The sequence below is a fragment of the Sminthopsis crassicaudata genome, chromosome 4 (assembly GCF_048593235.1).
Source record: "Sminthopsis crassicaudata isolate SCR6 chromosome 4, ASM4859323v1, whole genome shotgun sequence".
NCBI classification, from domain to species: domain Eukaryota; kingdom Metazoa; phylum Chordata; class Mammalia; order Dasyuromorphia; family Dasyuridae; genus Sminthopsis; species Sminthopsis crassicaudata.
This window is the reverse complement of record NC_133620.1, coordinates 379,061,944-379,074,930: the sequence shown is the minus strand read 5'-3', so window position 1 is coordinate 379,074,930 and position 12,987 is coordinate 379,061,944. Positions and strand designations below refer to the sequence as shown.

General features: G+C 37.7%; 1 protein-coding gene across 3 annotated transcripts in view; it reads right to left on the bottom strand.

Annotated features, from left to right (window-relative positions):
- Positions 1 to 293: 293 nt before the first annotated feature.
- Positions 294 to 12,987, bottom strand: part of C4H1orf198 (chromosome 4 C1orf198 homolog) — a 48,818-nt gene continuing 36,124 nt past the window's right edge. For all 3 annotated transcript variants that reach the window (XM_074262355.1, XM_074262354.1, XM_074262353.1), the window contains 2 exons: positions 12,132 to 12,674; positions 294 to 3,685 (listed from right to left, as the gene is read on the bottom strand). In XM_074262355.1, the coding sequence (XP_074118456.1) occupies positions 3,629 to 3,685; positions 12,132 to 12,674 (600 nt within the window). In that variant the 3' untranslated portion in view covers positions 294 to 3,628. The remainder of the gene's footprint in view (positions 3,686 to 12,131; positions 12,675 to 12,987) is intronic.

Genomic DNA, 12,987 nt, shown 5'->3' with positions numbered 1-12,987 from the left:
GGGATTTTCCCTAAAGAACTGTAAGTCATATAAGACAGAGTCTGTTCTTTCCTACTGCTATATATAGTGTTACTGTTGGTCGTCCCTCTCCCCTGACCACACACACACACACAATCACCAGAATGACCAGTCTTGTAACTAACTGCATGAAGAAAGTTTCCCAGGGAAGATTTAAGAATACTTTTAATTAGGGATAACCCTTTGCACTCTTTAGATGACAATCTCCAAAACAGAATCTTAGAATAGATTCACATAGTTGGAGGCCAAGAACATAGACACATATACACACAATCTATTTAAAATGATTTTATTAAAGGTTATTCATATAAAATATGACCAAGTACAAGTTGTCAGTAAGAATTTGTCTTTTTGAAAATGCGTATCAAAGAAGAGCATCAAACCACAAAGCCTTAGGTTGTGCTGTCAGGATGGAGGCTAGGAAGCCACCAAGAGTGACCGCCAAGGCTGCCACATGCTTTGCCAGCTGCTCCCAAAATATCCAGGACTCCCAGCATTCCAAAGGGAGAAACCTATAGGGCGGCAGTGGTGGGGGAAAGGAAAGATAGGGGAAACCATGCCATTTTGAGAATGGTCACAGCTTTCCAACCTGCTTGAGGGAAATTAAAAAGATGCCTCACTCAAAATACTTGAGTTAAATCCTAAGGGAATTGCAGGGAGGAATTCTAGCTGTGCACTCTGCAGTGGAAAAGTTTGTTTTAAATAAAAATGTCTGTTTTGATGTCCCACTCTAAGGAAAAAACACATGCAAACCTAAGTCTCAATTTTCTTTTCTTTGGGAGTAGAACACCATCGACTATCATAGGAAAAATGTAAAGACATTCCCTATGCACTGAAGTTTAGTTCAAAGAGTTAAAAAACCAAACAATATCTTAGCGATTCATATTATATGTTTAACAAAGAACATGGCCTGAGGTGTCTTGTAACTCCCTGATATTTGACATGATTGGTGAATACTGGAAAGCCACAGGAATCTTCTTAAGCCTTCCATTATTCCTTCACAATACATGTCCCAAGCAGGTAAAAAATTAATAATAGTGTTTTGCAATGAAATAGTATTTTTGCTGCTTATGAAGAACTTTCATGTATAAGGCTTTTTTCCTTTCTTTTTTCCTTCCTTCATTTTTTGCCATAACAACTCTGTGAGATGGACAAGAAGCAGCATTATAAGCCCATTTTACACATAGTTTTCTCATTGCCAACTGACCAACCATTCAACTACACCTTGCTACCTCTTAATCAATGATAACTTCAGTAATCTCTCTCTGGTTTCCTTCAATTTTTAAAAAATTAACCTCAAGAGATTGTGCTATTAAGAAGTTTTTAAGCATAATTACTTTTACTAAATTGCAAATTAGTGGAAATCTAACCCTACATTGAATACTAGATAGGATGAAGACAGTTTAATATCAGAGTTTTAGGAGTCACCCCTTCTCCCCCCTGTCCCTTAGGGAAATAGCTGATTTGGATAAAATAGTAGTTACCTATCCAAAATAAAACAAATTCATCTATCAGGGACCCTCAAGAAGTTTAATTCAAAGCAAGCTTAAATCAATGTCTTTTTTTTTTTTTTAAGTTTTCTTTCTAGCTCATTATAAACCAGCCTCAGTTTCTTGCTGAGATAAAAGAGGCTAGGTCAAGCTTTGAGGAGCTCCCATTGTGAAAAATGGGACCAGATGGTCAATAGTGAAGTTTACATCATCACTTTACTGATGCTCTATCAAGCATATTTGGCTAAAAAAAGCAAGACCCTAGCTCAGGAATTTTGAGGACTGTGTCGTTTCCCCCCTCCCCCTCCCCCGGTTAACTCAGAAAGCTAGAATTAGTTTTTTTTTTTCCTTTTAAAGATCAACTATACTTAAGTGCAGAAAGAACCTATATTTGCCAGCTCTATTCCTCCCCTCTGACACAGTGAGAAGCTTAAAATGCCAAGCCCCTAGGGGCCCAAGTGTGGTTTACAGACTTGAAGCCATTGGCTGTGTCTACCCCAACAGTTGGCCAGGACACTACTTTGGCAGAGATTTTTCTTTAAAAAATAAAGTAGTTGCCATGTGTCTTTGGAGAGAAGGGGGAGAAAACATTCTGGGAACAATTTAATGAAGATCTATAAACAAACAAAAAGACCAACCTTCTCCCTCTCTCAAATTCTAACACACACGTTCTGATACTGGAACCAACCATTCATTGGCAAAGGCTCAGGGAAATTAAGGCTTCAGGTGAGGAGGACACAGTGAGAGGCAGTGTGTAAATCGTGCTGCATTAGAATTTGTCCCAACACCTGCATGGGGACAGGAGATGCCAGAGGCAATGACACAGTTGCAGTTTACAAAGAAGACTCTATGTCTATGTCCCGTCTATGTGAATCATATCTAATGCAGTAAGCTGACTGAAAAGGACTGGAGTTCTCCAGCAAAAGTTAGTGGTTGTACAGTAAGCAAGGAAAGTCCTGTGAAGACAGTTTCAGTCCTAGGAAGGTCCCCTGCTATCACATCAGAATCCCAAAGTTCTCCAGGATAGATAGGCTAGTGGTAACATTACACCTCCACTTCTGCTGATGGTGGGGAAAGTCCTGATGTATTCTGGGAGGAATACATAGCAAGGTTGTCTATTTATGGGCAGAAACAGTCTTTGAATCTTTTAGAACAAGAAACTTGGTTCACCAACCAGCGTCCTTCTCGGTTTTAGGACAATCAATCACAGTAGCCATTTATCCAACAATGACTGACATAATTTCCACATTCCCATCTAGATAAGAATCACCAGGGCTACATAAGGAACAAAGCTCTTCAAAGAAGAATCTGGTACAAAACTCAAGTAAGGTGTAGTTCTGAGACAGTCACTAAACTAGATATCAAATAATACAAAGTTAATACAAAATTTTAAGCATGCAATTAAAAAAACAAATAGCCACGGTATTGATCTCTATTAGGGCAGCATGATAACAACCTTATTTTCTTTGACTTCTAGCAATACACTGGTTTCTAGGATTGATAGGAGGATCAAGGCCAGTACCAATGTGGGAATTGTCAATTGAGAACAAGCCCACTTGCACAGGTTGGCAGTGTCTGATGAATTATTTAAAGAGGTAAATCTTGACGTGATGCTGCTGAAATGTCAGAGCCTTTTTAGCCAAGGAAATCATTATAAAGTAAAGAGTTGATCTCTTAAATAAAAACAATTTCTAGAAGATAGTCTGCTTTTGTAGTTTTTTCTACATCAAATATTCACAAATAAGTTTGGGTTTTTTTTTTTGTGGGGGAGGATAAGGATGAGGAAAAATGGATTTGGTGGGGTTTGCAACAGAAGGTGCTCCTACCATATTTAAATAGCTTGTAGCAAGCTTTAAAAAAAAAATTCTAAATTAAAAACTGTCATTACTGATCACCAAAAATAAAATAAAATAAAATAAAAATGTGCCTAATCTTATAACAAATGGCAACATCTAGACAAGGCAACATTGAATAGTTTCAAATTATTAAGAAAAAAGTATGCAAAAGGTAGGAAAATTGAAAGACATGGGGAGGGGGGAATGTTGCCTTTTTCTTTATCTTTCTTCTCCAGCATAATGCTTTGGGGAAAAAAAGCTTTGGGGCTCTTGGTTTTGTTTCATTTACCAGTTGTCCAGAAAATCAAATCCCGTCTTTAAGATGACATTACTTGTATTGAGCTGTTGGGGAAAAAAAAAAAAAAGATAAGTGAGCTTTTTTTTTTCCCAAATGAAGCAAATTCTAAATTCAGCATCTCATTTAGTATGACCCAAATGAGAGTGCTTGCTTCCTTCTCAGAATCTCCCTGACCTCAATTTACCCCAGTGCTTGGAACCAGAAAATTAAATAAAATTAACTACAGGCTGGCTTGATTTTGCCAGCATCCAGCATTCCCTCCTTTCCTCCCTAATGACATCTGTGAGTACGTCAGCTTTGGAGATTTATCCATATAAGACACAGCCTAGAGGAAAGGAAAGAATGAATAAAACAGTGACTAGAAAGACAAGGACACGTTGAATCATCACACACACACACACACACACACACACACACACACACACACACACACATCTTAAAGGCATTTGTTTTGATAGAGAATACAAGTAATCTAAAAAAAAAATAGAGAGAGGATACAAGTAATTTTCACAATGCAGGGAGCAAAAGATAGGCAAGTTTGTTTCTTTCAAAGGAAACTAAATGACTACCTCTAAACGAAAAGCATCCCTTGAGTTAAGGAAATCTCATTTGACACAAAGGGGCCCAATTTAAAGGAATGACCTGCATATATAGGCTATCTCAGAAGTCCCAAACTACTTTAGTTTTTGTAAAGTTAAGATATAAACATGATCCTGGGACATTTTGAAACTGGCTAGACACTCCTTTCCCTCCCCCCTCCAAACTTGAACAACTGGCATCCCAGCTGGCATATGAAAATCAAGCATTGGGATGACTAGGAGACAGAGAAGCACATCTTGTCCAGTGTTTTGCCTTACTTTCAGAATGCTGTCCATTTGAATTGATTTCCTGCCTTAGTGGAAATTCTCAAGGCCTTTCTCACATAGAATTCATGTAACTAAAGAGTAATGAAATAATATATATCCAAGTGTTGTTCCTCAAAGCACTTGTTTTGGGTAGCTATACACTTACACGCCAGATATTTCTGGAACTTCTCTTATACCTCCCTTCAGAGTTTATGAGTCACACAAGAAGATCATTCTCATCACTTCATAGTTAAACCTTACTTTTGATCAATTACAATATTATTATTTAGTTTTCTCATTCAACAATTAATTTTTTGATCAATTAACACATAGAGCCTATACTATGCAATGCACTATCCCTTGGGGCTATAGCAGTATTATCCTCAAAGACTTTTTTACCCAGTAGGGGAAAAAAAAGGCATGTATGCAAATAAATACAACACAAGTAGATTATGATAAATGATACACACAAAAACATACTATAAGAATTTTTTAAATGAAGAAAATAAGAGATAAGGGAGATAAGGGAAAAATAAGAGATTGAGGGCCAATGCAAATTCCACTCCCTTTATGAAGGATAAGTGGGGTTTCAAAAGATGAAGATAATGTGAAAAAGATTCCAGGTGGAGCAACCAGCTTGAGCAAAAATTCAGTTGTCAAGTTAACTCAGAACTGAAAAAAAAATCATTGGATTTGGTTATTGGAGACCTTCAAAGTCTCAGCCAAGTGGTAAAGGGCAAGAAGCCAAATGAGAAGGTTTTAAGGAAAAAGTGGGAAGAAGCATTGGAAACCGTCAGTATAAACTTTTTTTTCTTCAAACTTCTTAAAAGAATAAAGATAGCAAGTTCAAGTGGATGATAGGATCAGGTGAGAGGGAAAGTAGAGTTGCGCACACACATGTGCATGTGTACATGCATGTGTGTGTAGATCTAGGCAAAAAAGGGTCAACTGAAAGAGAGAGACTGAAGATGTAATCAAGGAATTAATTGATGGATCAGAGTCCAAGAAGAAACAAAGATTTAGATCAAAGGAAGCTAAAAAAAAAGAGGGCTTCTCATTGAAAAACTAAGGAGAAAAGGACAAGTTAAAAATACAGAAGAATTTTGAAATGAATAAAAAGGCTTACATTCAAGAAGGACCACAGATGAGGTTAGGGAGCATGAATATAAAAGCCACACAAGATTTGTAACACTTACCAGTTATACTCCATAAACTCCCCAATGGAAAAAGAAGTAAAAAAGCAAGGAAGTGTTACCTAGATTTCTCCAAATGACTCATGCACTAAGGGTAGTCAAGAGAAACAGTGGCAGATTCTGAAGGCAATTCCAACAGAAGAGTTCTAGAGACATTTTGAACAAGGGCAATATTTCTGGGAAAATATACAGTAACCCAGGCGACTAATTTCACGGAGGCAACACTTAAATGGATTTACCAGTCCTAATGTGATTGTCAGCAAAGTTTCATTATACCTATACTCCAATGTCTCATTACGCTGTAACCCTGGAGTTTTTAGGTTAAGACAGTGTGGCAGATTCTACCAATCCAGAAAGATTGAAGTACTGGCCTCGAGTCCAAAAATCAATCAAATTCAGTTTGGAAGATATTATCATTAAAAAGCTGGCTCCCATGTGATGAACATTTTTGATGATGGAAACTTGTGAAAACATGGATGCATTGTGATTTACACTGGTAGATGACACTGCAGGGTCAATTCAATTTATGTTTATATAGCACTGAAATAGGGTAGTGAGGACAGAGTGCCAAGCTTGGAGTCAGGAAGACTCCTCTTCCTAATTCAAATCTAGCTTTTGACATTTACTAGCTGTATGATCCTGGGCAAGTCACTTAATCTATTCACCAAACTGGGGCAACCCAGAACCCTTCTTAACCCCTTACCTCTATTAAGCTAAAATCCTTTCCTCCTCTATAAATTGCTTCCTCCTTTCTATTTCATGAAACCTCACTCTACCCACTACAATCATTCCAGTATCCCTCAACATACAAATGGTGGCAATACTCTTATCTATTTAGTTTTCTTGGGAATGATCTAGAAATTCTATACAAATAGATTTTTCAAATAACAATTATCTTTTTAAAAACACCATTTTAAAAATTGAACCATTTGAAATGGAAATATTTTTTAAATGTTTCAAAATAGTAAAACTGGAAAGAAAACAGTAGGTGACAAAATCAGGGTTCAAAGAGATTTTGGCAGGCTAAGAATAGGCCAAAACTAAAGATAAAATTTCAGACATCTTTAACTGGATGTCCAATTAAACTCAACTTGTCCAAAAGTAAATTTATTGTCTTTCCTCCTAAACCCTCCTCTTTTCCAAACTTTCCTCTCATTATTAAGGGCAGTGGGTGACAATCCTTCCAGTTCTCAGGCTCACAATCTGAGTATCATCCTCAATTCCTCATTATATGTCACCTTCCATATAGAATTTATTGCCAAAATCTTTTGATTTTAACTTTAAAATTTTCTCAAAAATATCTCTATGGTTCCTCTGATATTGTCACCACCCCTGAGCAGACCCTCACCACCACCTGTCTGGACTATTACAATAGCCTTATGGCTAGTCAGCCCACTATGGGTATCTTCTCGATTCAGTTCATCTTCTATTCAGCTACCAAAGTGATTTTTCTAAGGGACAGGTCCACTAATGTTATCCTGCTACTCAATAAACCCTAGTAGCTCCCTAAAATGCTCTGTTTGGAATTCAAAGCCCTTCATTTCCTATCTCCTTTCTTTCCAGTTTTCTTACATCTCATTACCCAACAGACACTCTTTGATCCAGAGATACTAAATTCCTAGCTGTCTCCCAGGCTCCATGGATCATCACTGGTAATTCCCCCTGTGTGCAAAGCACTCTCTTTTTATCTTTCTCTCAGCTTCTTTCAAGTCCCATCCTCTGCAGGAAGCTTTCCAGAATCCCTCTTAATTCTAGTATCTTCTCTCTGTTGATTGTTTCCTATTTATCCTGGTCATAGCTATACATATTTATTTGCTGGTCAATTCCCCCATTAGGTAGGGAGCTCTTTGAGGGCAAGGATTTGAGAATACAAGTACTGTATCATCAGTACTTAGCACAGTGTGTGAGTAGACACTTAATAAATGCTTGTTGAATGCATATTGACTTAGTAGGAGACATTTTGGTATACTGACAAGCATTCTAGCATGAGAGCCTAAACCCTCAGTTTAAGTCTCCAAATCATTTTTCCTACAACTTTTTGAAAAGTTCATTACTTGATCCAATCTTCCTTTGAAGGCTAACTCCAACTTTAGACATTAAGATGATGATATACACAGTTACAGAATTAGAGCTGGAAGAGATCTGAGAGGTCATCTAGTTCAAAGTTTCTTAAACTATGTATTAGAATCCCATATGGGGTCATTTGACTGAATGTGGGGATTCCCCCCAAAATTTGGCAACAAGAAAAGGTTTCTGAATGCTCTGTCCTTCAGTATCAAATATTCCACCAAGATTTAAATGTTTATGTAAAAATAAACAAGCATATTCATCTCATCAATATGCTAATTTGCTTTCATCTTAAATAAATGATAAAGTTACATGTATACCAAAGAATTGTTTTAAAACAAATTTCTTTATGATTTATTATCAGTAAATGTTTTATTTGTATACTTATTTTATATGTCTATATATCTGGAGTAGAGTAAAAAATTTCTTGGATGAAAAACCATCACAAGTGGAAAAAATTTAAGAAGCCCTGATCTGGTCCAATTCCATCATTTCACAGTGAGGACACTGGAACTCAAAAAGGTTATATACTTAACCCAAAGCCATGTAGGAGTTAAGGGACAGAGCTGAGATTTAAGCTCAGCTCCCAAGATTACAAGTTCAGGACACTCTCCACCCACAAGCTGAAAATCTGACCAGTACCTAAAACAATGCATGACAAATAGTAAGTAATTAATAAATTGAATTAGCTCCCAAAAGATTAGTATAATCTGAAGCAAATGGTTTTGTCTCCAGAGAAAAGGAGGCAATATTTTTAGCATAGTCTAGGTACAATGAATGACTTATGGTAGGTACTTAACTTCTGCTGAGTTGAATGAATTTAATGACCCTACTGTACTCCATACTTGGTTGCACCTACATAGGTCAGATCATCTGTGAAGTATTGTTTGTCTGTTGGTATTACAGTAGCTTTTTATTTCCAAAATATATGCAGATAGTTTTTAACATTCACCTTTGCAAAACCTTGTGTTCCAAATTTTTCTTCCTCCTTTCCCCCCACTTTCTCTCCTAGATAGCAAGTAATCCAATATATGTTAAACATGTACAATTCTTCTATATATATTTCCATATTTATCATGGCATTACATTTTTAGAGGGTCATTGGGAAATGAGAATGTGTCCAGAGGAGGGTCACAAGGAAAGTGAGAGATCTGGAAATCATATAATATGAGAAGAAACTGTATTAACTATGGTTACTGAAGTTATTATAGATAGAATATTAATAATATATAATAGTTTAGAGAAAGGAAAATATGAGTTGAGAAAGAATGAAGGGGCACATAATAACTATCTTAAAATATTTATATAGTAATCATTAAGCAGAGAAAATACATGTGTTGTATGTAGCTCCAGAAGGCAGAACCAGTACAAATGAGCAGAAGTCACAGGAGATATAATTTAGCTCAATAAAAGGAAGACCTATTTTTTCCCCTTTTATATTATGTAGGCAGAGACTTTCATTTGCCTTTCTTGTATATCCAATGCTTAGCAAAATGCCTGACACATAGTAAGCACTTAGCAAACGTTTACTGAAGGACTGGCTGATAGAATTGAGTCTGTCAAAAAAAAAAAACAGAATGAGTTGTCTAGTGAAGGGATGAGTTCCTCATCACTGGAAGTGCTAAGGCAAAAGCTGGATGCCCATCTTTGAAATATGTTATAAAGCATTTTTTATGAGTCATTTCTCTACTTGTTGACTGAGAAGGAAGTAACTGGGGAAAAAAGAATTATAGATTTGGAGGCTGTGTCAACTAGAAGATTATTGAGAATAACAGAAGAAGCCTCATAGGAAACCAGAAGCAACACATACTATCAAGACAGTGTTTTATTTTGTTGTATTCTCAAAGGACCCCTGAGCATTTGACCCTGATGACCTAGAGCATTGTCAGCTCTGTTCAACATATGGAGGAACAATGAGACCAGTCTCCAAGTCACCCAGCAAATTAACATTGGAGACAGACAGGAATAGCATAGTAGGCTCTGCCCCTATACCAAACAGCCTCACCCTGGTTGCCACATGATCCCATGATGGAGAACCAAAGGACAATCACCGCTTTCAAGTGGTTTTTTCAAAGCTTAGCAGTTACTGAGGAGCACAACATGGAAAAAAAAGCAGTCTGACTATGACCTCTGCAACTCTGAGAGCTCAAGAGGTGTCCAAAGTTAGAAATCTGAATATCATTGCTCTTCAGTTTCCATTAAGCAGGTTTTCAACTTCCTATCTTTTTTCTACTTTCCAAGAGTAGGTACCCCAAGTATACCAATAATCAATAGTACGATGCTGCAGCCAAAAATACACACAAATGTAATGCTAGGCTGGAATAACAATTCAGAGAAAGGGAAGTAATGAGACTTTGCCTTAGTCAGACCACATCTGGGATACTGTGTCCAGTTATACCTGCCATATTTTAGGAAGGACTTAGATAAACTGAAGGGCATTCAGAAAAAAGTGACCAGGAGGGGAAAGAGTCTCAAGATCACGGGGATGAGCTGAAAAAAATTGAAGATGTTTTGTCTCAAAACAAGAAGATTCTAGGGCAGGATAGCTGTCTCCAAGCATTTAAAAGGTGGTTATATAGAAGAAAGATCAATTGGGGAAGGGTATATTCCTATTATCTCCACTACAGGGAAGGCTGAAACTCATGGATCTCTTGCGTTCTTGATTTCTGAGCTGCAATATGGCTAAAGTTAAAGGCTGTTGGCACCAAAGCTGAAACTAGTATGAAGAGCCCTGGGGAATAACAGCCTCTAGACTGCCTATAAAGAGGTAAACCGGGCCAAGTCAAAAATAGATCAGGTCACAATTTCAGTGCCTAAATGGCAGTAGAGTAGGGAGTGGCTGCCATGCTCTTAGCCTGGGTAAGATAGGAAGATCCAGTCTCCCCAGAAAAAAAAAAGTGGGGAAAAAGGAAAAAGGATCAGACTTTTTCTGCCTTATTCCACATAACTGAGTGAAATGTTATATCGAGTTATCTCTAATATAAAAGAATACTTGCTAAGAATAAGAACTCATCTCAACGTGGAATGGGTAGCCTCAGGAAAGAATGGACCCCAACCCTCTTTTACTAAAGATCTTTAAGCAGGAATTAGGTAGCTACTTATCAAGATTCTTATTGAGATACAGTTTAAACCAGATGACCTCTGAGGATCCTTCCAAGGAGGAAATTCTATAAAGGAAATCACTGATGTTTTCTAAGATAAATGCTTGAAATGAAGAATAAGTGGTTCTTGGGAGCTCTTCACAAGAGTAGCTCAAAACTATAGAAATAAAATTCTGAGGTGACTGCTGTGGAGCCATTTACTCCAGGAAGGGCATGACTCTACAAAATTGAATAGTGATGTGTGGAGATGTCCTTTTCAGCAGAAAGACTTCACTGAAGTGACGACATCCAACTTTACTACTTGTTCCTGGAAGAATAATGCCCCCTACAAAGAAGAAACACAAACCAGGAAAACTAGATAGCTGTTACAGAAATAAAGTTTCCAATTTTGTCACAGCTAATTGTTCTAGTCTCCTGTTTACAGCTTTGACTAAAGAAATGCAAAACAACTGGCAAAGAGTAGTAAACACATAACACACACACACACACACACACACACACACACACACACACACACACACACGAAAAAATAATCCAAAAGCAATGATCCTTGATTGTCTTTCCTCTTGCTTCCTTCCCCTATAGGTCCATCTCATTCCCCCAAGTCCTTCCTTTGCTTCTATTCCCTTCCATGAAAGGTAGTCTTTCCTCTCTTCCTCCCTCCCTCCCTTTACTCTGGTATATTGAGTTAACTAATCCATAAAGATTCCCTTGAAGTATCTAAGTCCTATAGATTAATTTTAACATCCTTATTTTAGCTTGACATTCCCACTTCTATCATGCTGCTCATAATAAATACCTAATTTAATGCCTTTAACATATATTACATAAAACTAAACTTCATTTATTTCCATTTCTTCTATCTTCTCTTCAGGATATCATTATTCAATGGTCTCTTTTTAGTGTCCAGCAGAGCTGTGCTCTTGAAATACTTACCAACCTCCTCTGCTTTCACATCAATAGTAACTCCTTTCTTACCTAGTGTTCTACACAAAACTCCTTAGGAAACAGGCATGGGATGATATTAGGGACACCCATTTTATAGACAAGCAGGACCATGGATAAGAAGGAACCACAGTTAACCTTGTTATATTAGTAGTAAAATCTGGAGTATGAGCCTAGCTCTCCTAACCCTAGCCTGGACCTACTATTCTGTTGCTTTTGTTTTGTTAAAAACAGAACAGATATGTTTATAAGTGTCCATTTGTATGTGTTTATGTTAATGGATAGCTATTCTTCTTGTGAAATGAGTGAAGGGCAAGAAAGTGGGAGAAACCATCTAACCTGTGTGGACTTGGACTCTGAGATTAAAGCATCTTCTGTGTCCTCCATTTTTGTGCCAGATAAAGATTGCTTCACCACAGGCTCATAGAGGAAGCCATCATCCAGCAAGCCGACTGAAGACTGGCCAGATCTGACCTTTTCCTTTTCAGAACTCAGGTTGGAGAATGCAAATTTCTCTTGCCAAGGGCCACTGGGTTTTTCTCCTTTGGCCACTTCTTTGTCTTTTGGGACAGATTCTTGCCGGTAATGGCCTGGGGGAACCTTTTCCCCTTTCTCCATGGACTTAATCTGGCTAGGAGTCAGTGACTGGAAATCGGACTCTAGTCCTTCAACTCGGGAGCGCTCTGCATTTATCTTCCAGAAAGAGGATTCTTCCTCCTTCCACATGGATCCTAGGCCATCCATGCTTGCTGTTTTGTTTCCCTGAGAGGATTTGGGGACCTGGGCACCCTGAGGGACTTTGGAGAGTTGCCTTGATTCATTCTGCGTTGTGCCACTTGGCTCTTGGATGGACAAAGATGCAATGCTGAAATCCATCTGACTCTAAGAAAAGAAACATGGAAAAGGGAAGAAATAAAAAATAAAATTTAATCAAACTTTGTCAGTAAGGACAACAGATTTATTAATCCACCATTCATGTCAAGCCCTCCCTCAATCCTTCCTTCAATGCCCTGGTCAAAATCCTCTCTATACCTTGTTCCACTCATCAAACCAATGAGGGTTTACTAGAGCAAAACATATACTTTGTCAGACAAGGACATTGTATTGGGTATTATAGCTTAACAATTTTCTTTGCTACAAGGGAGGATTCAGTTCCAGGTTAAGGGGAGAAATTTCCAGAGATGACTATGAAGAG